Source organism: Theropithecus gelada, chromosome 4, assembly GCF_003255815.1.
Source record: "Theropithecus gelada isolate Dixy chromosome 4, Tgel_1.0, whole genome shotgun sequence".
NCBI classification, from domain to species: domain Eukaryota; kingdom Metazoa; phylum Chordata; class Mammalia; order Primates; family Cercopithecidae; genus Theropithecus; species Theropithecus gelada.
In genome coordinates this window covers 37,594,460-37,622,442 of record NC_037671.1, presented here as the reverse complement: position 1 = coordinate 37,622,442, position 27,983 = coordinate 37,594,460, and the positions used below count along the sequence as shown (strand labels likewise).

Genomic DNA, 27,983 nt, shown 5'->3' with positions numbered 1-27,983 from the left:
TTCATTCTAAGAGCAGTTTTTATTTAGAAATGTGCTTCCACAACTTGGTGGCCACCTGGGGGCAGGTGGCCCCAGCTTGCTTGTTCACTCTTTCCCAGCCCAGGGGTTGGGTCCTTGGGTCTAAAGCACAGGGCAAGTTCTCAAGGATCAACACCCCAGACAGTCCCCATGGTCTGGGGCTTGGAGCTGGTATGAAGGGTGAACCAGGTTCCATTCTGGACTGTTTATGGTTGGAGGCTGGGCCCCTGGCACCAGGACCTCAGCTCCCTCTCCTAGTAAGAGCTGGGATCACCCACAGGCCAGCTGTGGCCAGGTCCTGGTGGATATGACATTGGGAAGAACAAGGGGCTAGGAGAGGCTAATTTTCTGGTGCTGGATCCAGTTTATCTTCCTGAGGGGTGGAAGCCGGGACAGGAGCCTCATCCCCACCGTTGAGGGACTTCTGCTGCTCATTGCTGTTGGGCGAAGGGGTCCTGTTGCCCTGGGATCCCCAGCGGGTCAGGCGCTTTAGGGAAGAGTCACGGCGGGCAAGCAGAGGGGGCTGGAAGCCTGTGAAGGAGCTGCTGGTGACCGGACGCTTATCTGGCAGAGAGAAGGCAGGCAAGTAAGGAGAAAGGCATGCAAAGGCGAGAGGCAAGGGGCCTTGCCTCAGCCCTTGGAGGAGAGGGGAGCCTCCTGACTGCCAGTCCTACCGTTGCTGGCCCTAGGAGATCTGGAGGTATCCCTTTCTCCCTCTTTTCTCTCGCCCAGCTCCAGGGAAAGCTCCAGAGTCTATCCCTTCTCACCTCCAGGCTCAATTGGATGCATGAGCCGGTTCATCTGGACATTCCAGTGTTTCACATTGGTGCTGGCCTGGCGCAGTTTTCTCTGGGCAGCCTGTGGGGGCAGGGCCAGTGGGGAGTGATCAGAACCATCATCCATGGCATGGAGTCTTGATCTTTTCAGGTTCACAGGCTGCTTAAAATCTGACCAAGACTACTGATCATCTCCCCAGAGAAGAACCATGTATGCTCATGAAGAGTTATTAATATATACATGAATAGAGTTTGCCTCCAACTTCATGGGACTCATGGACCTCCAAAAGGTAAAATGTAACCATAATAATAGTTTCCAACCAATATCCCTGATGAACATCAATGCAAAAATCCTCAATAAAATACTGGCAAACCAAATCCAGCAGCACATCAAAAAGCTTATCCACCATGATCAAGTGGGCTTCATCCCTGGGATGCAAGGCTGGTTCAACACATGCAAATCAATAAACATAATCCAGCATATAAACAGAACCAAAGACAAAAACCACATGATTATCTCAATAGATACAGAAAAGGTCTTTGACAAAATTCAACAGCCCTTCATGCTAAAAACTCTCAATAAATTCGGTATTGATGGAACGTATCTCAAAATAATAAGAGCTATTTATGACAAACCCACAGCCAATGTCATACTGAATGGGCAAAAACTGGAAGCATTCCCTTTGAAAACTGGCACAAGACAGGGATGCCCTCTCTCACCACTCCTATTCAACATAGTGTTGGAAGTTCTGGCTAGGGCAATCAGGCAAGAGAAAGAAAGAAAGGGTATTCAATTAGGAAAAGAAGAAGTCAAATTGTCCCTGTTTGCAGATGACATGATTGTATATTTAGAAAACCCCATCATCTCAGCCCAAAATCTCCTTAAGCTGATAAGCAACTTCAGCAAAGTCTCAGGATACAAAGTCAATGTGCAAAAATCACAAGCATTCTTATACACCGATAACAGACAAACAGAGAGACAAATCATGAATGAACTCCCATTAACAATTGCTTCAAAGAGAATAAAATACCTAGGAATACAACTTACAAGGGATGTGAAGGACCTCTTCAAGGAGAACTACAAACCACTGCTCAGTGAAATAAAAGAGGACACAAACAAATGGAAGAACATACCATGCTCATGGATAGGAAGGATCAACATCCTGAAAATGGCCATACTGCCCAAGGTGATTTATAGATTCAATGCCATCCCCATTAAGCTACCAATGACTTTCTTCACAGAATTGGAAAAAACTGCTTTAAAGTTCATGTGGAACCAAAAAAGACCCCACATTGCCAAGACAATCCTAAGCCAAAAGAACAAAGCTGGAGGCATCATGCTACCTGACTTCAAACTATACTACAAGGCTACAGTAACCAAAACAGCATGGTACTTGTACCAAAACAGAGATATAGATCAATGGAACAGAACAGAGCCCTCCGAAATAATACCGTACATCTACAGCCATCTGATCTTTGACAAACCTGACAAAAACAAGAAATGGGGAAAGGATTCCCTATTTAATAAATGGTGCTGGGAAAATTGGCTAGCCATAAGTAGAAAGCTGAAACTGGATCCTTTCCTTACTCCTTATACGAAAATTAATTCAAGATGGATTAGAGACTTAAATGTTAGACCTAAAACCATAAAAACCCTAGAAGAACCTAGGTAATACCATTCAGGACATAGGCATGGGCAAGGACTTCATGTCTAAAACACCAAAAGCAATGGCAACAAAAGCCAACATTGACAAATGGGATCTAATTAAACTAAAGAGCTTCTGCACAGCAAAAGAAACTACCATCAGAGTGAACAGGCAACCTACACAATGGGAGAAAATTTTTGCAATCTACTCATCTGACAAAGGGCTAATATTCAGAACCTACAAAGAACTCAAATTTACAAGAAAAAAAACAAACAATCCCATCAAAAAGTGGGCAAAGGATATGAACAGACACTTCTCAAAAGAAGATATTCATACAGCCAACAAACACATGAAAAAATGCTCATTATCACTGGTCATCAGAGAAATGCAAATCAAAACCACAATGAGATACCATCTCACACCAGTTAGAATGGCAACCATTAAAAAGTCAGGAAACAACAGGTGCTGGAGAGGATGTAGAGAAATAGGAACACTTTTACACTGTTGGTGGGACTGTCAACTAGTTCAACCATTGTGGAAAACAGTGTGGTGATTCCTCAAGGATCTAGAACTAGAAATACCATTTGACCCAGCCATCCCATTACTGGGTATATACCCAAAGGATTATAAATCATGCTGCTATAAAGACACATGCACACATATGTTTATTGCAGCACTATTCACAATAGCAAAGACTTGGAATCAACCCAAATGTCCATCAGTGACAGACTGGATTAAGAAAATGTGGCACATATACACCATGGAATACTATGCAGCCATAAAAAGGGATGAGTTTGTGTCCTTTGTAGGGACATGGATGCAGCTGGAAACTATCATTCTCAGCAAACTATCACAAGAACAGAAAATCAAACACCGCATGTTCTCACTCATAGGTGGGAATTGAACAATGAGATCACTTGGACACAGGAAGGGGAACATCACACACTGGGGCCTATTGTGGGGAGGGGGAAGGGGGAAGGGATAGCATTAGGAGATATACCTAATGTAAAGGACGAGTTAATGGGTGCAGCACACCAACATGGCACATGTATACATATGTAACAAACCTGCACGTTGTGCACATGTACCCTAGAACTTAAAGTATAATAATAAAAAAAATAGTTTCCGTTTATTGAGCAGCTAAGATGTGCTAAGCGTGCTTATTATCTTATTTAACTTCCAGAGCAGAAGTTAACAACAAAAAGGTTCAAAAGAGGTTAAGTGACTTGCCCAGGGATACACTTGAGCTCTAAGCCACTGCACTACACCACCTTTCCAGGACCTAATCCAAGAACCTCTGTTCAACATTTCACGGAGCCATTAGCAGTGGTTGTGAGGTCGGGGGGATCATGGAGGAACTTTCCCTTTCTATGTTACATATTTCTGTGTTTGAATTTATGGAGATTCAGGCTCCAAGGAGTAGAACCAAAGTACAAGGATAGCAAGACAGGGGCTTGGAAGGGTAGAAGGAAAAATTTTTGCCCAGATTAATAATAATGTGAACAAAGATAGCAGCAAATGTTTCTTCAGCACTTACTACATACTAAATATCGTGTATCATCTCATTTAATCTTCATAACAACGCTATTACCAGTTTCCTTTCCCAGGCGAGCGACTAACTCCAAGAAGTTTGGGAATTTGTCCAAGTCGCACAGCTAGCGGCTGCTAGGGCCAGGGTTTGAGGGAAGGCAGCCTGGCTCCACAGTCTGTGCCCTAATGAGCTTACCCTGCCAGCCTCACCCCATCCCACTCCAGGCCTCACCTCTACATCCTCGTCAGCCCTCTGCCGGTTCTGCCGCACCTCCTCCAGCTGCTGCTGGGCCTGCTGCAGGGAGCGACTCTGCTGTGCCATCTCCTGCTGCAGCTCTTCCTTCTCCTGCTGCGCCCGTTCGATGTAGCGCTCCTGCTCCTCCTTCAGCTGCATCAGCTGCTTCAGCTTCTCTTCCTCCTCTTCCAGCAGTCTGCCGGGCGAGTGTGTACTGTGTGGTCTCTAGTGCCAAGGCACCTTGCAGGTGCGCGGCAAGCAGGAAAATTGGGGTGGGTTCCAGGAGGGGTGGTGGGAGAACCTGAAGAAGTTCCTCAGGCCTACCTGGTCTGAGCGAGTCGCACAGATTCCTCATCTCGCCGAGCTTTCACCTCTAGTTGCAGGGCCTCCTGCAACCGCTGCTGCATCTCCTCCAGCTCCTTGATGCGCTGCCGCTGCCGGGCAGCTTCCTCCTCCTTCAGCTCCATCTCAGCCTGCATGGAGGCCCGGGCCTGTGGAGTGGGGAGGTGGTGGACCCAGAGCGAGGTCAAAAGGGGCACGTGGGGGCAGGGGAGGAGGGGGTGGGCATGTTGCCCTTCTTTCCCCAGGACTCTGCTAAGCTGCCTAGGGGTAACGGTCTGGGGAACGCCTTCATGTTGGGGTTTCCTGATCTGACCCCTTTCTGAGAGCCTGACTGGAACAGATAATGGTCGGTGAACAGATGCCACTTGGGGGAAACGGGCTAAAGGTATTCCCTTTCTAGTACCAACCTTAATCATAATTATATAATATGTAATTAAACAACATTATATAATTAAATAAGATATAAAAATATGGTCATCTCCTTCCTAGCACTAGCTTAATAATTATTATAATATATAACAATATGTTATAATCATGGCTGCTGCTAGGAAGGAGGTGACTATAACCCAATTATAACAACGAAAAGTTACTGGACACTACAACAAGTGTTTCCTCATTTAACCCTCACCGTACCTCTGTGAGCAAAGTTCTATTAGCATTAGCATTTTACAGATAAGGCTCAGTAAAATGAGCCTGCCTGGCATCACTGGGCTCGTAAGAAGCAGAGCTAGGATTGAATCTACATGTTTCTGACTCCAGATCCAGGTTTCTTAAATCCTAAATCTAATTGCCTCTGCACGCTTAGTCCGCCTCCATACACGTCCCGCTTGCCTCTCAAACTGGTTTCACTGTAAACTCAGTTCAAGTCTAGTCCAAATTTGGTCCAATCTAATCCCCAATCATACGGTCTTCAACGGCTCCTTCTGCCCAAGCCCCAACCCACAGCCAAGGTCTCCGAACCAGGCCCCATCCATCCACCGGCTTGGACCTCGCCCCACACCCCTTCCTTAGCCTCAGGCCCTGCCCCCGGCGGAAGCCCCATCCCAAATCTCTTTCAAACCCGCGGACTCTGTCCCAACAATCCCTCTTTCCAAGTCCCACCCCAGTGCGCGCCCCTCAACCCAGGAGCTCCGCCCCCTGCCCAGGCCCCGCCCCTGGCGCTCCCCCGCTGGCCCGCCCCGCAGCCTACCAGCCCACCGGTCCAGTCCCCCGCGCCAGGAGCGAACCCCACCTGCTCCGCCTCGCGCAGTTGGCCCTCGAGCGCCTGCTGCAGCTCGCGGTGCTGGCTGCGGCGCCGCTCCTCCTCCTCCTGCAGCAGCCGCTCCGCCTGCCGCTGCGCCTCCTGCAGCAGCTCCAGCTCCTGCAGCTTCCGCTCCTTCTCCTCCTGCAGTTGCTGCAGCCGCAGCAGCTCCTCCTCCTTGGCCGCCCGGCGCCGCTCCCGCTGCTCCCGCTGCTCGCGCCGTTTCTGCTTCAGGTCCTTATGTAGGGACTTCTTCCCCTCGGCCTGCAGCCGGATCGCCATCTGGATGGCTGCCGAGGAGCGGGAGCGGGTCAGTCGGATCCTCGCGGCCCGAGTCCACTCTCCAACCTCCCGCTGGACAAAGTATTATCACCCCCTTTTCACAGATGAGGCGACTAAGGACCAGCCAGACCCAAGCCACCTAGCGAGCACTCACCAGCTGTCCACTCCTGGCGCTGGCGCGTGTCTGAGGCGCTCATCTCATACGTGCGGGTGGCTGTCTTCACACAGAACATGCAGCGCTTTCCGTCGCGGTCTGGCAGCACCTGGGACAGGGTAGGTGGCAGCCAGGCTAGCCTCACTGGGTCAGGGCCACACCTGCCCCAAGGATGCTCCAGCTCAAGCCCCTAGCCCTCCTGGCTATCTTCCCTGGGGACCCCACTCTGCCAGGAGCCTGCATGGCTTGCATCATAAGTTATGGGGGACTTATGTCCCCACAACTCTGTAGCCTTTGCTCTTTGAAGGCTAGGTAGGTGCGTTTTCATCTTGTTATTATTTCAAGGGGCCCAGTACATAGTCGCCACTCAGTGTTTATGCAGATCACGCTTGAACACTGCCAGTAACAGGGTCCTCACTATCCATGACAACGCACTTCGACATAGCCCTGCTTGTTAAGAGTTAATTCATTCATTCTGCAGATATTTTTGGAGTGCCTACTGAGTGCCACTCACTGCTCCAGGGGTTGGGATACTAAGGTGTGCCTAACAGACCAAATCTCTGCCTCCACTAAGCTTACATTCTGTGGAAAATAATAGCTACCACATTCTAGAGTCTGTACTAACGTTTTATATGCATCATTATCTTCACTCCACCTATACAGCCTAGCCAGGCAGGCATTATTAGCTCCACTTTACAGAGGAAGAAACTGAGGCACTAAGAGCTCCAGGATTGTCCACCTCACACTGTTAGTCTGTTAGTGATGAGGCTGGGGCTTCTGCGTAGATCTGCATTCCTTTACACAGTAACACCTTATGTGACAAAATTAGACGGATCCTAGGATGGCTATGATAATTTTTTTAAATGAAAAACAACTGTTGGTAAGGAAATGGAGAAATTGGGATCCTCACACACCATTAGGGATATCATCCAGCCTTAAAAAGGAATGAAATTCTGATATATTTGACAACATAGATGAAGCCTGAAAACATTTCTAAGTGAAAGAAACCAGATACAAAGGGACAAATATGGTATGATTCTATTTATGTAAGATACCTAGAAAAGGCAAATTCATGGAGACAGCAGAATAGAGGTTACTAGGAGCTGGGGTCAGGGAGTATGAGGAGTTATTGCTTGGTGGGTACAGAGTTTCTGTTTGGGGTGATGAAAAAGTTTTGGAAATAGATAGTGGTGATGGTTGTACAATATTGTGAGTGTAGATCATTCCCCATGATCAGATGGGATTCATCCCAGGAATGCAAGGATGGTTCAACATGCACAAATCAATATGCATGACACATCATAGTAACAGAACTGAGAGCAAAAACCATATGATCATTTCAATAGACCCTGAAAAAGCTTTCTAAAAAAATTCAACATTGTGTTATGATAAAAGTCCTAAAAAAATTGGGTATAGAAGGAACATACCTTAAAATAATAAAAGCTATCTATGACAAACTCACAGCTAACATTGTAATAAACGGAGAAAAATTGAAAGCCTTTCCTCTAAGATCTGGAACAAGACAAGGATGCCCACTTTTACCACTTTTATTCAACGTAATATTGGGAGTTCTGGCCAGAGCAATTACACAAGACAAGGAAATGAACGGCATCCAAACTGGACATGAAGAAGTCACATTAGCCTTGTTTGCAGATGGCATGGTCTTATACTTAGAAAAATCTAAAGACTCCATGGGGTGTGGTGGCTTACACTTGTAATCCTAACACCTTGGGAAGCTGAAGTGGTTGAATTGCTTGAGGCCAGGAGTTCGAGATGAGCCTGGGCAATACAATGAGATCCTGTCTCTCTCTTAAAAAAAAAAAAAAAAGAAAAAGAAAAAAAAAAGAAAAAGAAAAAAAAAAAAAAGCCGGGCGCGGTGGCTTATACTTGTAATCCCAGCACTTTGGGAGGCCGAGGCGGGTGGATCATCTGAGGTCAGGAGTTTGAGATCAGCCTGGCCAACATGGTGAAACGTTGTCTCTACTAAAAATACCAAAAAAAACCCCAAAAAACTAGCCGGGTGTGGTGGCGGGTGCCTGTAATCCCAGCTAACTCGGGAGGCTGAGGCAGGAGAATCACTTGAACATGGGAGGTTGCAGTGAGCCGAGATCACACCATTGCACTCCAACTCCAGCCTGGGTGATAAAAGTGAGACTCTGCCTCCTCAAAAAAAAAAAAAAAAAAAGGACTCCAACAAAAAACTGTTAGAGTTGATGAATGAATTCAGTAAAGTTGCAGGATAATTCAACATACAAAACTAGCTGGGCGAGGTGGCGGGCGCCTGTAGTCCCAGCTACTCAGGAGGCTGAGGCAGGAGAATGGCATAAACCCGGGAGGCGGAGCTTGCAGTGAGCTGAGATCTGGCCACTGCACTCCAGCCTGGGCGACAGAGCGAGACTCCATCTCAAAAAAAAAAAAAACAAACCCAGTAGCATTTGTATACACTAACAGCAAACAATCTGAAAAAGAAGTGAAGCACAATCTCATTTCCAACAGCTACAAAGAATGTAAAATACCTAAGAATCAATGTAACCAAAGTGAAAGATCTATACAAGAAAAACGATAAAACTGATGAAATAAATTGAAGAGGATGCAAAAAAATGGAAAGATATCCCATCCTCATGTACTGGAAGAATTAATATTGTTAAAATAACACTATTACCCAAAGCAATTTATAGATTTGGTGCAATCTCTATCAAAATAGCAAAGGTAATCTTCATAGATATAGAAAAAAAATCTTAAAATTTATATGGCACTACAAAAGGCCTCAAATAGCCAAAGTAATCGTGAGTAAAAAGAACAAAGCTGGAGGCATCACACTTCCTGATTTCAAAATACACTACAAACTGGCCACAGTGGTGCACACCTGTAGCCCCAGCTATTCAGGAGGCTGAAGTAGGAGGATCCCATGAGCCCAAGGAGATTAGGCTGCAGTGACCTATGGTCATACCACTGCACTCCGGCCTGGACACCAGAGCAAGACTCTGTCTCTAAAATAAAACAAAATACCAAAATGTAATACAAAGCTATAGTAACCAAATCAGCATAGTACTGGCATAAAAAGAGACACAAAGACCAATGGAACAGAATAGATCACCTAGATATAAATCCATGCATTTACAGGGAACTCATTTTTGACAAAGGCGCCAAGAACACACAATGGGGAAAGAACATTCCTTTCAATAAATGGTTCTGGGAAAACTAAACAACCATATGCAGATGAATGAAACTAGACCCCTATCTCTCACTATATAAAAAAAATCCAGTAAAAATGTATTAAATATTTAAACGTAAGACCTGAAACTATGAAACTACTAGAAGAAAACATTGGAGAACTATTCCAGGACATTGGTCTGGGCCAAGATTTTTTGTGGAAGACCTCAAAAGCACAGGCACCCAAATCAAAAATAGAAAAATGGGATTACATCAAGCTAAAAAGCTTCAGGACAGCCATGGAAACAATCAACAAAGTGAACAGACAACCCATGGAATAGGAGAAAATATTTGCAAACTATCAATCTGACAAGGGATTAATAACTAGAATATATAAGGAGCTCAAACAACTCTATAGCAAAAACCAAATAATCCAATTTAAAAATGGGCAAAAGATCTGAATAGATATTTCTCAAAAGAAGGCACACAAACGGCCAACAGAGATATGAAAAAATGCTCAGTGTCACTAATTATCAGAGAAAAGCAAATCAAAACTAAATGAGATATCATTTCACCCCCAGTTAAAATGGCTTTTTATAAAAAAAAAATAGAGAACATCTTTTTTTTTTTGGAGATGGAGTTTCACTCTTGTCGCCCAGGCTGAAGTGCAATGGTGCAATCTCGACTCACTGCCACCTCCACCTCCCAGGTTCAAGTGATTCTCCTGCCTCAGCCTCCCAATGAGCTGGGATTACAGGTGCCCACCACCACGCCCAGCTGATTTTTGTATTTTTAGTAGAGACGGGGTTTCACCATGTTGGCCAGGCTGGTCTCAAACTCCTGACCTCAGGTGATCCACCTGCCTTAGCCTCCCAAAGTGCTGGGATTACAGGCATGAGCCACTGTGCCTGGTCAAGAATATCTTTTCTGTAAAAAGATGATGGAGAAGATGTGGAGAAAAGGGAACCCCGATACACTGTTAGTGGGAATGTAAATTAGTACAGCCACTATGGAAAACTGTATGAAGGTTCCTCAAAAAACTAAAAATAGAACTATCATATGATCTAGAAGTTCCACTGCTGGGTATATATCTAAAAGAAAGTAAATCAATATATTGAAGAATATCTGCCTTCCCATGTTTACTGCAGAGCTATTCATAATGGCCAAAATACGAAATCAACCTAAGTGTCCATAAATGGATAAATAGATTAAGAAAATGTGATATATATAAAGGAATATTATTCAGCCATAAAAAGAATGAAATCCTGTCATTTGCAGCAACATAGATGGCACCATAGGTCATTTTGTTAAGTGAAATAAGCCAAGCACAGAAAAACAACTATTGCAGGTTCTCATTTATATGTGGGAGCTAAAAAAGTGGATCCCCATGAAGACAGAGAGTATATTAGTGCTTACCAGAGGCCAGGAAGTGTCGGGGGAGGATAAAGAGAGGTTGATGAATGGGTATAAACATACAGTTTGATAGGAGAAATAAGACCTAGATTTCGATAGATCAGTAGGGTGGCTATAGTTTACAATAATCTACTGTATATTTCAAAATAGAAGAGAATAATGTGAATGTTTCTAGCATAAAGAAATATTTAAGGTAAAGGATACCCAATGACATGATTTGATCTTTACAAAATATGTGAATGTATTAAATTATCACATGTACCCTGAAAATATGTACATCTGTTGTATATCAAAATAATTTTTTAATTTCATGAATGTATTTAATGCCACTGAATTGTATACTTAAAATAGTTAAAATGGCAAGTTTTATGTCACACACACACACACATATATATATATTATTTAAAATAGTAAAGAGGCTTGTGTTTTAAGCCTCTAAAATAGTAATGAACACAAGGGAGGAAACAGAAGGGGAAGACAGAGCAGAGGGGTGTGGAGGGAGAATAGGGAAGTATAGAGTTGCTAAAGAGAATGGAATATGGGTGAAGAAGAAAAACCTTTAAAAGGGATTTTTTTAGAAAGATTTGCTGTGTAGTATAGATATAAGCCACTTCCTCTGAAATATTGAGCAAATTCCATATTATTCACCAATTACTTTGGTGTTTGAGTTGCAGTTTTAGTTTTAAGTGCTGACGTGGATGAGAATGGCCTTGAGGCATCCAGATATATTTGGGTCACACTAATCTAAGCAGAATTTGTGTCACCGTGGCTTTTCTCCATTTGCCCCTCTCCTGACCCCCTTGTCTTCTCATGCCCCTGAGGACGCTCTGGGCCCTGAGGTGTCCTCCACCCCCATCCTGCCCCTCACCTCCACGCAGCAGTGTGCATCCAGCGGGATAATGCCTCTTTTCTCTTTGCACTCTTCACTCCCAAAGTAGCAGAGGCAGCTGGGCTGCAGCTGGAACCAGCGTTCGGTCCAGTTCCTTCTCAGGTGCCCTCGCTTCCACAGGTAGCCCTGCCAGCCAGAGTTACGTCAGAGGCTTCCCAGGTCCCCCTTTGCCCTGCACCTTGTGCGCCTCCCCTAGTTCCCAGTTTGGCTGACCTGCTTCAGGACATCTTGGATGAGCTCCTGGTAGACCTCGTGGATGGCCATGCTGAGGGTGTCCCGGCCCACGCCTCGCAGGCAGCGGCCTGAGTTGAAGAGCTCCAGGAACTGCCAGACGCTGAGCCCCCCGGTGGTCTGGGCCACCTGGGCCTCCTGGGCCAGAAGCTCCTCCAGTTCACCCAAGCTCACCTCCAAGCTCATGCTGCTGAGTACCTTTTTCAGCAGGTATTCCACCTGGAGCAGGAGAAGGAAGGCCTGGTAGTTGCAGCAGGCGGTGTTGCCAGCACCAACACCAGGGAGTGCTCTATCTGGCTCCCAGAGCCTGGGCAGAGGGAAACAGGGGACAGACCGTTGAAGGGGCCAGAGGACCAAATGCTATGGAGACCAGGGAAAAGACCTGGGAGAGGATCCTGGAGCCCCAACCCCAACTCCGAATTTCTCTCCCCCTCCACAACCTCCCGTCCCACTCCTTCCTATCTTAAGGGCAAGGTGAAGGGGACCTGAGATCTGGGGTCTAGGAAGAGGCAATAAACCACAGAAAGTGTCAAGGGAGTGCAAAGGCCCTCTCATCCAATCACTCATTTTGCAGATGACAAAACCAAAGCCTAAACAGGGAAGTGACTGGCTCTAAGTCACACAGCAAACTGGGGGCAGCCAGAACCTGATTCTGATCTCCTGAATCCCATTCAGGTCCTTATTGCAAGCCCCAATCTCCAACCCTGGGGATCCTTCCCTTGTGGGAGGGGAAGGGGATTTGGGGTAGGGGTAGGTGGTGGGGAGTGGGGAGTAGAGGTAAGCTGGGCAGGGACAGGAAACCTGTTACAGAGGAACCGGAAGTGGTGGCTGGGGTACATCCTGCTGCAGTTGTTAACTCTGTATGTTGATCACAGAAGCAAGCAACCACCTGGCCTCCAAGAGGCCACCTTGCCCTGACTGGCAGGGGTCTAACAAGGGCAGCCAGCCAAGTGTCCGTGCAGATGGACACATGTCCCTCACCTGCCCCAGCAACTTTTTGGGACACTCCGTTTAGGACTTTCTGGGGGCTCCTGGGTCTTGTTTGGGCATTTAGTAGAGGGCACTGGTTCAGGGCTCAGATGGTTCCCTTCATCACCCTTCCCACAAACAGAAGCCAGAACAAATGTGAGTGGAGCTTGACATGCTAGGGCTTCTTATAAGTACAGAGGTTCCTTCTCTTGTAAACCCCACTCTAGAGACCTAAAGTCACCCTGGCATCTCCACAGCCACCAAAAGGACTAAAGGGTCACAAGGCCAAATGGGCAGGGGAGGGAAATGAGGATAAGAGGGAGCGTGCAGGTGGATGGGAAAATGCCTTCCCTGGCTTCACCCAGGAGTGAGGAGGTAGGGACCAGATTCCTGGCCTTTTCTCCCAGGATGCCCTCTCCTCCCAGGATGTCCTCTCCCTGGGTCTTTTAGCTGAATCTGTCCTAGCTTTCCAGAAGAAAGGCAGAAAGGGAAAATCTGGAACCAGAGTAACCTCCTGTCTCAGAAAGGTCTCCCTTTGCCTTGTAAAGCATCCTTCCTGTCCTGGAAGAAGTGGCAAAAGGTAAAGGGGGAAAAAAAAGCACCCTTCCTAGATTGCCAGTAATGCTCAGTAATGTATCTGGCATTTAGACCTCTGTGTAAACAGAATGTGCAGATCATTTTCCTACAGTGAGGACCAGCAGAACCCTCATGAAAGTGTAATTTCAGTTTTCCTGGAAGAAGGCACAATTACTCTGACACAGGCAGTTCTAGGCATCTGGAGACAGCTGGGTGAGGACAGATACCAGCATGGGAAGACAGTGAAGAAAGAAAGGGATGTGGGAGGTACCAAAGGTGGTTTGGTCTCATTCATGGTTTTGCTTAGGTCTGGTCCCAAGTGATTCAGTCCCTGGGGCTGCCATCACCCTCACCTCATCAGGAACCATGATCAGAGGGTACTTGTCCTCAGACAGGAAGTTGAAGAGGCACCAGAGGCGGAAGGCATCCTGATTGGAGAGCATACTGTTCCCGTTGCTATCTGCCCGATAGTTCTTCTTGGCCGTCAGGGTCCAGCACAGCTCATCAAAGTGCTCTTTAACAAAAGCCCCCTCCTCCACCTGCCACCAGGGCTGCAAATCAGCTGGCTGCATATCCCTGCTCTACCACGACACTAGGCTCCAGCTGGGTTTCTGGGGTTCATCTATGCCCCTGCTCCCCACCTGGCCAAGTCCAGGGCCCTAACTCAAGGGATCCCTGAGCTGATTACCAGGTAACTAGCTGGTTCCAACCACTCCACCCCCCACAACACACCCACACCCCCCAGGCCCCCTGACAACAGAGTAACTCTAGTCTTTCAGCCCAGAGGAGAAAGGAAGAGAAACCCAGCAGGAAGCTAAGAGCCAAGAACCTGGAAAGACAGTGACAGATTGGAGGAGTTGGGTGGGGGTCAGGGGGACAGTCTGGGAAGGGTGGAGAACCCTTTATAAAGGTTATAGCTGGAAGCAGGAGGAGGGCCGGGCAGGTGTTCAGTGAACCCTTTGTAGAGGTTATAGCTGGAAGCTGGAGGAGGGCCAGGCAGGTGTTCGGTGGATGGCTATGGGTAGGGTGCGGCCCACCTCATTAGAGATGAGGGACACCGAAGGTGAGTTGAGGGGGACAGGAAGGAGGCAGGTGGCTGGGATGTGAGGGATGTGATGGGACAGCAGGCATGGACAGAGCAGGCAGAAGTAGGAGTTTATGGCAGGGGCAAAGAGTTGGAGTGGCAAGGTATTGGGCTGCTGGCCAGGCTGGAGAAGTGGGGAGAGGTTACAGATGCCCCCTACAAGCTGGGCCCCACCTTGTCCAGGATGTACTTGTTGAGGTAGGGCATGTATCCCTGGCTGGACACAGGGCCGTCGTCATCATCTCGGAAGTGTTCCTCCAGGGCCACGGGGTCATGGGGGATGTGCAGGACCGTGTACAGGTTGTGGGACAGCACCTGAGATAGAGTAGTGGCAGTGTGTCTTTCTGTACCCCAACCAAAACTAGGCCAGAGGACTGCTCCTCACCTCTCTGCTTGTCCCCACCCCATCCTGGCTGAGTTCTCTACACACACGGTTCAGTTCAGTAATAACTAAAACTTAAAATACTATGTGCCAAGCACTGGGCTAAAGCACTTTACGTATCATCTGCTTAACCACCATAAAAACTACTCACATCCCCATTTTACAGATGAAAACTCCTGCAGCCCTGAGATATTTCTCACCCAAGGTCACAACTGGCAGAACTGGAATTCAAACCCATGCAGTTATACTCTTAGCCACTTCATTAGGTATTGGTGTCCTCTTTCTACAGACAGGGAGACTGAGGCTCAAGGGATTCAGTACCTTGCCAAAAGACCCACAGTGAACACCTTGGAGTTCAAATCCAGCTCTGTCAGATTCCAAAGCCCAAGTGCTTCCCACAATGCTGGACAGTTTGCAGGGTTTGCAGGGACTTGGTCTGCTACCCCAGGGCAGAAGCTGCCAATTTATCATGGTTTCCATCAAAGACTCAGTGTTCTGGCTGCAGTGTGCCTATCACCTAAGTGTGTCTCCTCTGGGAGAGGAGAGGGCTCAAAGAAGGGTCATGAAAAATGGCCCATGACGTGGAGAGGGCAAGGCTTAGAAGGGATAGTGGTCATAATGGTGTGCAGGGGAAATTTGGGTTTGTTGAACAAATCCATGATATTAGAATAAAGGGGTTGAAATCTGAAATCTGGTGAAAATAAAATCGCCTTGGGGGTAATTCTATTATACCTATTGTCACAGGCAGTGTGAATGATTAAAAAGTCACTAGTCACTATTGCACACTCACCATATGCCAGTCACTGTAGGAGGTGGTTTTTTTAATTAAAATTTTTATTTTGTTTTATTATTATTATTATTTTTTGAGATGGAGTCTCACTCTGTCACCCAGGCTGGAGTGCAATGGCATGATCTCGGCTCACTACAACCGCCACCTCCTGAGTTCAAGCGATCCCCTTGCCTCAGCCTCCTGAATAGCTGGGATTACAGGCACCCACCACCACACTCAGCTAATTTTTGTATTTTTAATAGAGACAGGATTTCACCATGTTGGCCAGGCTGGCCTCGAACTCCTGAACTCAGGCGATCTGCCCACCTCAGCCTCCCAAAGTGCTGGGATTACAGACCTGAGCCACCATGCCTGGCCAAAACTTTTTTTTTTTTTTGGTAGAGACAGAGGTCTGGGTGTGTTGCCCAGGCTGGCCTTGAACTGCTGGCCTCAAGTGATCCTCACACCTGGACCTTCCAAAGTGCTGGGATTACAGGCATGAGCCACTACACCCAGTCAAAGCACTTTTTATACCCCATTTCTAGTCTTCACAATCACCTAACACAAATACCATTAAGCCTGTTTTTCAGGTGAAGATACAGAGGTTTGGAAATTTTAAGAGTAAATGGCAGAGCTGAGGTTGAAACTAAATGTGCCTGGTTCACAGGTTGCCTTCCTACTAGAATATTGATGTCAAGTCTCCCTCCTCCATTGGATTGTGAACTCTGGAGACAAGGTCTCTGCTTATCTTGATGTCCCTCAGCATCTATGTCCTCTTCTGTACATCAAGTGCAACCAATACATGCTGTATTGAAGGACTTCTTCCACCACCAGCAGTTCACCTTGGAATCAGTTCCTTGGAGGCAGGAGCTGGCACTGTCTCCGAGATGGTGTGTATGCCAAGCCTTCATTTTATTCTCTTTTCAGAGAGGAGGGGGAGAAAGTATTGAGACTTTGCCTCAGTGTTCTCCTGGGGCTCAGTTCTCCTTGGCAAACTGGGAAGTGGGAGATCCCAGGAAGGGAGCATTTCCTTTTTTTCCCTCATTTCCCTCTGGGCAGCTATCCCTGGAGTTTTTGGTTATGTGAACCAATAAATCCCCTCTCCCTTAAGCCATGTGAGTTTTTATCACTAATTCCAGGAAAGTCTTCTTAACACATCTGTGGTCACAGGATACCAATCCCTACTCTAAGGGGTGCCACTGGCTCAATGCCTAGTACTTAAAACCCAGGGTGACCACCTCAAGAGAATAATGCCAACATACACTGACCACTTCTGAAGTGACAAGCGTTCAAGTTTTATATATTCTCATCTGCTGTTTCTTGGCCTCTTTCAAACTACCCATGTCCTTATCTTTTTTTTTTTTTTTTTGAGATGGAGTCTCAATCTGCCGCCCAGGTGCAGTGGCGCGGTCTTTTGAGATGGAATTTCTCACTGCACGCCCAGTGCAGTGGCACGGTCTTGGCTCACTGCAATCTCCAGCTCCCAGGTTCATGTGATTCTCCTGCCCCAGCCTCCTGAGTAGCTGGGATTATGGATGCGTGCCACCATGCTCGGCTAATTTTTGTATTTTTAGTAGAGATGGGATTTCGCTATGTTGGCCAGGCTGGTCTCAAACTCCTGACCTCAGGAGATCTGCCTGCCTCAGCCTCCCAGAGTGCTGGGATTACAGGGCGTGAGTCACTGCGCCCAGCCACCCCAGAATTTCTAATCATCCAACCCACAGACACCCATGGGAGATATACGTTACAAGAATGCTCATTAAGCATTGTTTATAATATGAAAAATTGGAGACAAACTGAGGCTCCTTCAGTAAGAAACAGATATACTATGTCAGGAACCACTGTGTGTAGTTGGAAAGATTTCACTTTTCCCACTTGTGTGCTCGTGGGCAAATGTTTAATTCTCCAACACCTTAGTCTCCTCTTCTGTGAGGATAATGATAGGGTCTGCTCCAAAGGCTGTTTTGAGTGAAGAGTACCTGGTGCATAGTGCCCTGCTTAATAAAAGTTGTGGGTGATCTTTATTATGTTTGTATGAACAGACATTGAAAGATATGCATACTACACTGGCATGTAAAAAAAGCAAGCTACAGAATGTTTGTCAAATACACATGCAAAGATTAGGTCGAATTATATAAAACTAGTATTTTAGTAGGTCAAAACAATCAAGTGTCAGAAATTTCATACGGTTCAACCTGTTTATTTGTATACAGAAAGAATCTAGAAGATTCGCTTACTGTTAACAGTGATCACCCCTCCAGAGGGAGGGGAGGAATTTTCATCTTTTTTTTTTTAAGACGGAGTTTCGCTCTTGTTGCCCAGGCTGGAGTGCAATGGCATGATCTCGGCTCACCCCAACCTCTACCTCTTGGGTTCAGGTGATTCTCCAGTCTCAGCCTCTTGAGGAGCTGAGATTACAGGCACCCACCACCATGCCTGGCTAATTTTTGTATTTTTAGTAGAGACGGGGTTTCGCCATGTTGGTCAGGCTGGTCTCAAACTCCTAACCTCAGGTGTTCCGCCCGCCTTGGCCTACCAAAGTGCTAGGGTTACAGGCATGAGCCACTGTGCCCAGCCAACATTATATTCTTCTTTACTTCAAAAATTTTTGGGGCCAGTTGTGGTGGCTCAAGCCTGTAATCCCAGCACTTTGGGAGGCTGAGGCAGGTGGCTTACCTGAGGTCACCCACCTGGCCAACATGTTGAAACCCCGTCTCCACAAAAAATGCAAAAAATTAGCCAGGCATTGTGGCAGGTGCCTGTAATCCCAGCTATTTGGGAGGCTGACGCAGGAGAATCCCTTGAACCTGGGAGGTGGAGGTTGCAGTGAGCCGAGATCGTGCCATTGCACCCCAGCCTGGGCAACAAGAATGAAATTCCATCTCAAAATTAAAAAAAAAAAAAAAAAAAAAAAAATTGGCCAGGCGTGGTGGCTCACACCTGTAATCCCAGCACTTTGGGAGGCCCAGATGGGCGGATCACTTGAGGTCAGGAGTTCGAGACCAGCCTGGCCAGCATGGCGAAACCCCGTCTTTACTAAAAATACAAAAATTAGCCGGGTGTGATGGCAGGCAGCTGTAATCCCAGTTACAGGGAGACTGAGGCAGAAGAATTGCTTGAACCTGGGAGGTGGAGGTTGCGGTGAGCCAGGAAGGATAGTGCCACTGCACTCCAGCCTGGGCGGCAGAGTGAGACTCTGTCACACACACACACACACACACACACCCACAAAAAAAATTTACCACTAACATGTTTTAATTTTACAATAAATTTACTTTTATTTTTGTTTATTTATTTAGAGATGGGGTCTCGCTCTGTTGTCTAAGCTGGGGTGCAGTGTCATGATTTCTGCTCACTGCAGCTTCCGCCTCCCAGGCTCACGCGATCCCCCAACTTCAACCTCCCGAGAAACTGGGACTACGGGCGTGCGTCACCATGCTCAGCTAAGTTAAAAAATTTTTTTTGTAATACCAAAATTAGCTGGGTGTGGTGGCACACTCCTGTAGTCCCAGCTACTCAGGAGGCTGAGGTGGGAGGATTGCTTGAGCCCAGGAAATCATGGCTGCAGTGAGCCAAGATCGTGCCACTGTGCTCCAGCCTGAGTGAAAAAAAAAATTTTTTTTTTCTTTTTTTTTGTAGGGATGAGTTCCCATTATATTGCCCAGGCCATGGTGGCTCATACCTGTAATCCCAACACTTTACGAGGCTGAGGCAGGAGAAGCCCTCCTGGGTTCAAGCGATCCTCCTGCCTCAGCTTCCTAAAAGTATTGGGATTACAGGTATGAGCCACCACAGCCCAGCCCTGAATTTCTTCTTTAACATTGTATTCTTCTGTGTGTTTTCTTTTTTTAAACCAGGAGCATATATTGTCTTTAGAATAAAATTTAAAACAATAGGGATGAAAAAGGGTGCCATTAACCACAGATACTAATTTGTCCTATTAAGTTGCTCTATAATAATATTCTTTTGCTGTTCACTGTTTGTGTGAGCATTTCTGGGTGTTCTACATTCCTTGAGGGCAGCAATGAGTCTAATCTCAACCTTGACTCCAAAGGTAGTATAACGTCCCCCATTCACTGAATTTTTCTGACTCCTAAAGTCTAACTTGAATGTTCCAATGGTTTCCCATAATTTTCAGAGTAAAAGTTCGAGTCCTTCTACAGGCCTCCAGGCCCCATGTGACCTGGCCTGCTGCACCTTCTCTGACCTCATCCCTCTTGTTTACTTGCCTCCAGCCACTCTGCCTCCTTAATGTTCCTCCAGCAGGTCAGGCATATTCTTGCCCAAGGACGTTTGCACTTACTGTTCCTGCAGCCTGGAATATTTCTCTCCGGGTCACTGCATGGCTCAAACCCTTTCCTCCTCCCTGTTTTTACTTAGATGTCACCTTCTCAGGGAATGTGTACTCCCTGACCAGGTGGAATATCCTCTGATCACCTTACTTTTTGAGACTGAGTCTCGCTCTGTTGCCCAGGCTGGAGTGTAGTGGCACAATCACAACTCACTGCAGCCTCAACCCCCCTGGGCTCAGGTGATCTTCCCACCTCAGACTCCTGAGTAGCTGGAACTGTAGGTGTGCGCCATCCCACTTTGCTAATTTTTGTGTGTATGTGTGTGTGTTTTCTTTTTTTTGCGATGGAGTTTTGCTCTTGTGCCCAGGTTGGAGTGCAGTGGCATGATCTCGGCTCACTGCAACCTCTGCCTCCCGGGTTCAAGCGATTCTCCTTCCTCAGCCTCCTGAGTAGCTGGGATCACAGGTGCCCACCACCAACGTCCAGCTAATTTTTGTATTTTTAGTAGAGACGGGGTTTCAACATATTGGCCAGGCTGGTCTTGAACTCCTGACTCAGGTGATCCACTCACCCCGGCCTCCCAAAGTGCTGGGACTACAGTCAAGAGCCACCGTGCTGGGCCTAATTTTTGTATTTTTTGTAGGGACGGACTTTCACCAAGTTGCCCAGGTTGGTCTTGAATTCCTCGGCCCAAGCGATCCACCCACCTCAGCCTCCCAAAGTGCTGAGATTACAGGTGTGAGGTACCCTGCCTGGCCTGATCGCCTTATTTAAACCTGTAACCCAATCCTGCCTGACCTCCATGATCCCTACCCGTTTCTGCTTTATTTTCTTCCATGTCATGTATCATCTTTCATCATATTGTACATTTCATTTAGTTTATTATCTGCCTCCTCTGACTAGAATGTCAGCACTACAAGGGTAGAAATGTTTGCGTTTTTTTCACTGTGGTATCAGGGGGCCTGGCACCTAATGGATGCTCAATGAATATCTCTTGAATGAACTTAAACACTTTATGGGAAGAAGCAGACAAAATACAAAAGCCAGAGATTGACTAAATCCCACTGAGCATATTAACCTTACTGGGCTTCAGTTTTCATCTCTCTAAAAAGAGAGTTCTAGGAGAGGATCTATGAATGCCCTCTCACCCCAGGACAGAACCTGCCACATAACAGCACAGTTGAGTTTAGTTCTGTCGTCCTGTACTGTCCCTAAGACCTGCACCTCACCTACACTTTTGCCACTGGATTCTGAAAAGCCCAGGGCAGAGACTCTGACCCCTGCGAGCTGTCAGATACCAGGACAAGGAAGAATTAAATGCCCAGACACTCAGGGCCTCTCTCCAGAGAGCTGGGCCGACCTCAGACCGTCAGCTTCCTGTGCCTGGGTGCGGTAGGGGTTGGGGGTGGAGAGAGGGTGTGACTAGGGGAGGGGTCATGCTGGAAAGGAAATGACAGTGACGGAGGAGTTGTGAGCAGGAGCTTGCTTGCAGATCTCCATCAATCCTCAGCCCTGGAGGAGGGCACTCTCATTATCCTCATTTTACAGATGAGGAAATCAAGGCTCAAAGAGAGGAAGCGTCTTGCCCAAGGTCTGACTCCAAAGTCCTGCTCTTGATCTCTACAGTGCACTGGCCCTGGCTGAGCACCACAATCACCCAGGGAGCTGGTGAAACTGAAACATGCCCGCCCAGCCCAGACCTACTGACTCAGAGTTTCCAGGGGTGGGGTCCAGGTGTATTTTTCACAAGCTGCCATTCGGGTTTCCTCAGAGAGGACTCCCACAGTCTCCACAAACCCAGGGAGCCCCTGGCCTCTGAGTTGGCAGTCACTGACATTTGAGATGCTTCATCTATTCACTCTTTCCTCTGGAGGCATGTAGGGGAGTAGTTCTCCTCTCGGGACTTGAGGGATCCTCTAAAACTCAGATGTGGGGATTGGGGATCCTAAAAACTCAAGTGTGGGTGTCAGGTCCATGCTGGCAACAGTCAGCAAGAACTGATTCTGTAGTTTCCAGCCTTCAGGATCCACAGGGTTTGGGAATATATAAAAGCACCCAGCAACGATTTCAGAAAGATTTCGCTCCTAAGTTGACTTTTTTTTTTTTTTTTTTTTTTTTAAGAAAGAATCTCACTCTATTGCCCAGGCTGGAATGCAGTGGTGTAACCATGGATCACTGCAGCCTTGACCTCTCCCACTCAAGCGATCCTTCCACCTCAGCCTCCGGAGTAGCAGGGACTATAGGCACGCACCATCATGCCTAAATTTTTCGTTTTTTGTAGAGTTGGGGTCTTGCTATGTTGCCAGGGCTGGTCTCAAACTCCTGGACTCAAGTGATTATTTTGCCATGGCCTCCCAAAGTGCTGGGATTACAGGTGTGAGCCACGGTGCCCAGCAAGGTCTTTAAATGAATCTAGGTTCCAAGTGACCCTTTTAAAAGACACAGATCCAGCCAGGTGTGGTGGCTCATGCCTGTAATCGCAGCACTTTGGGAGGCCAAGGCAGGCGGATCACCTGAGGTCAGGAGTTCAAGACCAGCCTTGCCAACATGGCGAAATCCTGGCTCTACTAAAAATACAAAAATTAGCTGGGCGTGGTGTGGGCACCTGTGATTCCAGCTACTTGGGAGGCTGAGGCAGGAGAATCACTTGAACCTGGGAGGTGGAGGTTGCAGTGAGCCAAGATCACGCCACTACACTCCAACCTGGGTGACAGAGCAAGACTCTGTCTCAAAAAAAAAAAAAAAAAAAAAAAAAGACACAGCTCCTTTTAAGAGTTACCAAATGTATTCTAGTGAGTTACTAGAAAAGCATAACTACTATCATGGAGTAACACTGGAAATTTTAAAAGGTGGGAATCTTTGGATTAGCTGTGCCACCTTCTGAGAGGGGGCTGGAGGGGCTGGGTGTGGGCGTCAAAGGAGACAGAGGCCCAGTTAAGGGAAAGGAGAGGCTGCATCACAGACCAATTTTACCTATTTGAGGTACAGAATTTATTCTTTATTTTTGTAGGCTGGCTGGATGACTTTGTGATCAACCCTCTGGTTTATAGATGAGAAACCGAAGACGGACAGTGACTTGCTTAAAGTCACCCAGATGGGGAGCAGCACGGATCCAAGCCTGTGTGGTTCTGAGTCAAGTGCTCTGCACATCATTAAATCATCCTCCCTTCCCTACCCACAAATCCTAGCTTGGAGAGACCAGTAGCACACAGGGGTCAGGACAAAGCTGATGATCCTAGCTAGCAGGTTTTTGGACTGGAGCTGTTCTTAACTTTTCCTCCATTAAGGAGAAGGTGGTTGTCCCTCTCCAGAGGCGGCAAAACCTGAAGCTCATTGACTCTCAGTGGGCAAGAGTCTCACTCTGGGCTCCAGGAATGCTCTGAATGTCAGCTGGAGGTGCAGGAGACTGGAAGGACCCTGTCTACCCTCCCTCCCCCCAGCTCCTGTCAGTCAAGGAGGAAGTGGTAGGCCTGGTGCCTCCTTAAGATCCTCATCAAACTGGAGACACACTGCTCCATCTACATACCCCTTCACCCCACTGCCTGATAGTCAGGGGGGAAGGAGGCCAAATTATCAACTGATCCTCCACTAGTCCCAAAATCAAAACTGCTCCCCTGGGGAAGAGGGTGTGGTCAGTAGGACACACATCATTCCCAAAGGCTCCCCTCTTTACAGCCCTCTGTCAGGATGGCTACCTTTTAAATACTTTTAGAGGTGGTTCTGGGAACCTTGCAAAAACTCACAGCCCTCAACTCCTGGGAAGTTTTGTGTTCAACCTAAATCCATCCTGGGCAGGAGTGCCGTTCCTATTGGTTTACTTTCTCTGTTCTCAACCCAACTGGACGAAGCCATTGTGCTTTCTTCAAGAATTCAAAGAGAGGAAGAAGTATCTGTTTTTTCCCTCAAGCCTTCTCTTCTCCAGGAGAAACAACCCCACTCCTTGGGCTTTTCTCAGAGGACATGCTGTTCTTCCTCCTACCCTCTGGCCTCATCATGGGTTTGCCCAGGATAGCCACTGGGAGCCCCTCTACCAACACATTAGAGGAGAAGTGGCAAATGTCACCCACCGACACATCTTGCCCTGTGCTAGTGCAGGTCTCCTGCCAGGTCCCAACCCAGGACCTACGGCTAGGGATGGTTTTAGTAACCAGCCCAGTGAGGTGGCCCAAGACTATAATTCCAGCTACTCAGGAGGCAGAAGCCGGAGGATCACTTGAGGCCAGAAGTTTGAAACCAGCCGGGACAACATAATCAGATTCAGGCTCTAAAAAATAAAAAATAAAAAAATTAGCGAGGCACGGTGGCACGTGCCTGTAGTCCCGGCTACTCAGGAGGCTGAAGTAGGAAGATCGCTTGAACCCAGGAGTTTGAGGCTGTAGTGAGCTATGATTGCACCACTGTACCCAGCATGAGTGACAGAGCAAGATCTCATCTCTAAAACAACAACAACAAAAAACCAGATTGACTCCAAGGTCTTTTCCCTCAGCCCCAAGTCTTTTCAGGGGAGAGGTGGGCCCTGCTTGTATAACTCTCTCGTCTGCTTCCTCCTTTGCCTTTTGACCACTTCTCTATTACTCCTTTGCTTTGCTGGAATCCCCACCCCTCGACACTATCACTACTTCCTCCCCTTCCAATATTCACTATTATGGGCTTGAACGGAGCCCTGCCATTTCTGCCCCACCCCCACTTGGCCCCTGAGACTCCCACTGTTAGCTCAGGCTTCCAGAGTGGACAATTTTTCTGTCAAGTAGGAGTGAACTCTATCATTGATCATGTGTGACCACAGATGTTGCTGGCATTAGGCTCAATATGAACTGTGATGAGGTACAGACAGTGGACAGTTCAAGCACGCAAGCTCTCCATGAAGTATTTCCCTAGAAATATGCAACCTATGGGGGTGAGGGAGTGGGTACTGGCCCTTTTAGAGGGCAAGACAGAGGCTCAAGCTAGGAAGTTTTACTGGCTGATGGCACCAGGAAAAGGGGAGCCAGTTAAAGGCTGTACCTTCCATATGTGAAGGGCAGAGAGAGCCTGGAGAGGTTTCGGGGCCACAGGTAATACGGAGGTGAAAAATGTTACCCTGGAAGCAAAGAGCCACGGGGGCTGGTATTGTCTGGCAAGATATTAAAGGGGCAGGGTGGGAGATAGGGGTGGGATACAGAGTTTGCAGAAATGGATTTTGGATGATCGACTTTTTTCCATTTATACTGAGAACCCAACCAAATGACATGATCTGCAATACAAGAGATTTAAATAGGATGTAAGGAAGAATCTGTTAGGAAGTTCTCCCCAGGTGACAAAAGATGGTAGTGGGCTCTCCTTCCTGGGGGAGTGAAATCATCTATTAGATTTTCGCAAATCCAGGTAAGGAACTGTAACATAGGACCAGTCTGGGATATTCAACAGGCAAGAACCCTGCCAGTTGCTCTGGCAGTGCTCAGAAGCTCCACTCCCTGCATGGGAACTGGGGACCAACTCTCTGAGAGAGGGAACCCTCGTTCTGTGTATTCAAGTCTGGGATATTCAAGTTCCTCGTGTCCAAGTTCAGTAAAGTCGGGGGTTGGAACTGTAGTGGGGCACAGTAACTATTCTGTCCCATTCATCTCCCAGGCACCCTCTACCTCGGTCATTAAGAATGGAGATTTCCTTGAGACACACACATCTCCTTTGGAGGATGGGGTAGGGAGACACCAGGAGTTTAGTGCCTAGCCACATGCCAGGCACAGAGCCCCACGAGGGGCACTCAAGTACTTGCAGAGTGAATGAAGGCACCCCTATGGCAGGTCCAAGAGAGCTGAGGCCTACCTTGCTCCTTTCCCCCAGCGTTCACTGGTTCTAGTGGCTGAGGGCCTTGCTTCCTCCCCACTAACTAGGGTAGGGAAGGCAGCACTAATGGACGACTAGAGGAAGAGAGAGAAAAACTCCTCGGTCTTCCAGAAATCGTCTAGGCCAGATGATTGACTTCAGGACAATCATTGATGGGGATTTTCCTGGGCTTAGATTCCACCCCTTCCCTACCTGACGTCTCAAGGCCTAAGGTAAGTTTACCAACCCGGTATGTGTAGGGGATAGGGGGGTGAGCTGGGTAGCAGTATAATAGGGTCCTCAGTCCTCACCCACTCCGCAGCTCTTTTCCACCTGGGGGGCTGGGTTAGGCAGGCCAGACTGGTTTGGGACTGGGGGCGGCCCCTTTATGCCTCTCTCAGCTCCAAAGGAAATGACTGCCAAGTACTGGCTAACTGTTTCTCTTGAAAGTCAGGAGGAAGCGGCAAGAAAGAGCAGACTGCGTGCCCAAGCATGACTCTGTGGAGATGTGTGTGCTCATCACATGGAGTCTGGGATGTGGCCTGGCTCCTGGCCCTCAGAACCCCATGATGGCCCTCAGAAACCCCTGGCCTCCAGTTGTGGGGCCCAGTTCTGCACAAGGTTTCTGCGCATACTTCACTAGGTCTCTGGAGGGTGGGCAGCGGCATCGACCAGGCTATGTTGGCCCAGTTACCCAGGACCAACCCCCTGACCCTGGGCCCGGGACACTGGATGGCTGGGTGCCCCTGGAGTGGCACAGTGTCCACACCTGGCTCCCAGGCGGCAAGGGCTGGTGTGGTGCATCTGCCCTCCTCCCCTGGGCCCTGGGTGCCCCTCACCTTGAGCTGGGACTTGGAGACTTTGCCGCTCTTCTCCACGTCCAGCGCGGTAAAGGCGTACCAGATGGACTTGAGCAGTTCCTTGCGCAGGGCCATGGCTGAGGCGCCCGCCCGGCTGGGGGCGGCTCTGACACCAAGATCCGGTTTCAGGAAATGCAAACGGCTGCAGAGACCGCAGAGGGGCTGCGGTGGAGCGAGAGCTCCACCTGCCTGCTCACTCCGTGAGGCTCCGTGCTGGCAAGAACCCTGCCTGTTGCTCTGGCAGTGCTCAGAAGCTCCACTCCCTGCATGGGAACTGGGGACCAACTCTCTGAGAGTGGGAACCCTTGTTCTGTATCCACCTGGCTCCTGGGGCATGTGAGGCCCTTTTAGAAGCCTCCTCAGTCCTGGAGGCTTCTGGAGCCTTTTGGGGCTCCCAGAGGCAGCTTGCTGAGGAAAAAAGCAAGCTCATCCTGATATTGGAGTCAGACAGACTAAAGGTCCAGTCCTAGTTATACATAGGAGGCCTTGGGTAAATTACTTAATCTCCTTGAGCAGTTTCCTGATTGGTAAAGCAGGAAAAATGCCTCCGTGTTGTAAGAATGTCTGAGAATGGATGTAAAGCACATAGTAGGCTCTGGGTAGAGCTTTTGGTGCTACTTAATATTACCACGGTGGCGGGACTCCATCCAAGTGGAAGGAAACAAAGGCAGTATCACAAAGCTGGAGAAGGAAATGGGCCAGGGCACCTCTCCAGGTCAGGATGTGGCACTTGACTTGCTGGCTCCCTGTCCCCTCAGCATTGGCTCTAAACAGTATTCTGAGCACTGCCCACTGTAGCCTCAGAGGCCCTGAAGACACTGGGGACTTTCGGAAACACGCGGTGGTGAGCCTTGTGGTGCACCTCAACTTTAAGGGTCCCAGCAGCAGCAGGCTTGGGATTCAGGGCCCTCCACGTCAGTGCTTCCATTTCTTCAGATCCAGTGTCCAAAAGGACTGGGACACACCCACACCAGGAATGGTGGTCACAGATGTTGAAAACATCTGCTCAGGCCAATTCTGAGACACTTCCCCTTACCCCCCAATCCAAATAAACATCCCTCCAACTAAGGTTCTGGGAATACCCCCTGCCTGGAAGCATGCCCCTGCCCCTATCTTCCCAAGGAGCTGGTGGCAAGAGTAAATGGGAGCTTTCTAGGCATCCTAGGAGAGGATGCCTGGATCAGAGGAGGGGGTTCCAATCCTAGGAGGCAGGAAGGGGTTGGGGCATATCCATCACAGCAGAGAGAGGAAAAGAGGCACCTCTAATCCCTGCAATGTTCCTTTCTAGGCAGAGTCAAATCCAGAGCTTCTTCCCATCAAGTGCCTTCCCCTGTATC

At 48.0% G+C, this 27,983-nt stretch overlaps 1 protein-coding gene across 2 annotated transcripts; it reads right to left on the bottom strand.

Moving 5' to 3' along the window:
• Positions 1-26,753, bottom strand: DEF6 (DEF6, guanine nucleotide exchange factor). Of its 2 annotated transcripts, XM_025384468.1 has the most exons (12): positions 26,626-26,753; positions 14,713-14,853; positions 13,808-13,993; positions 11,892-12,128; positions 11,658-11,804; positions 6,224-6,332; positions 5,887-6,077; positions 5,779-5,811; positions 4,530-4,696; positions 4,203-4,401; positions 786-876; positions 1-582 (listed from the first exon to the last, which is right to left on the bottom strand). In XM_025384468.1, the coding sequence occupies exons 1-12, from the start codon at positions 26,719-26,721 to the stop codon at positions 359-361; spliced, it is 1,821 nt and encodes a 606-aa protein (XP_025240253.1). In that variant the 5' UTR covers positions 26,722-26,753; the 3' UTR covers positions 1-358. The 2 variants fall into 2 exon arrangements, with proteins under 2 accessions (XP_025240253.1, XP_025240252.1); XM_025384467.1 differs by having other exon boundaries at positions 5,779-6,077.
• Positions 26,754-27,983: the final 1,230 nt, after the last annotated feature.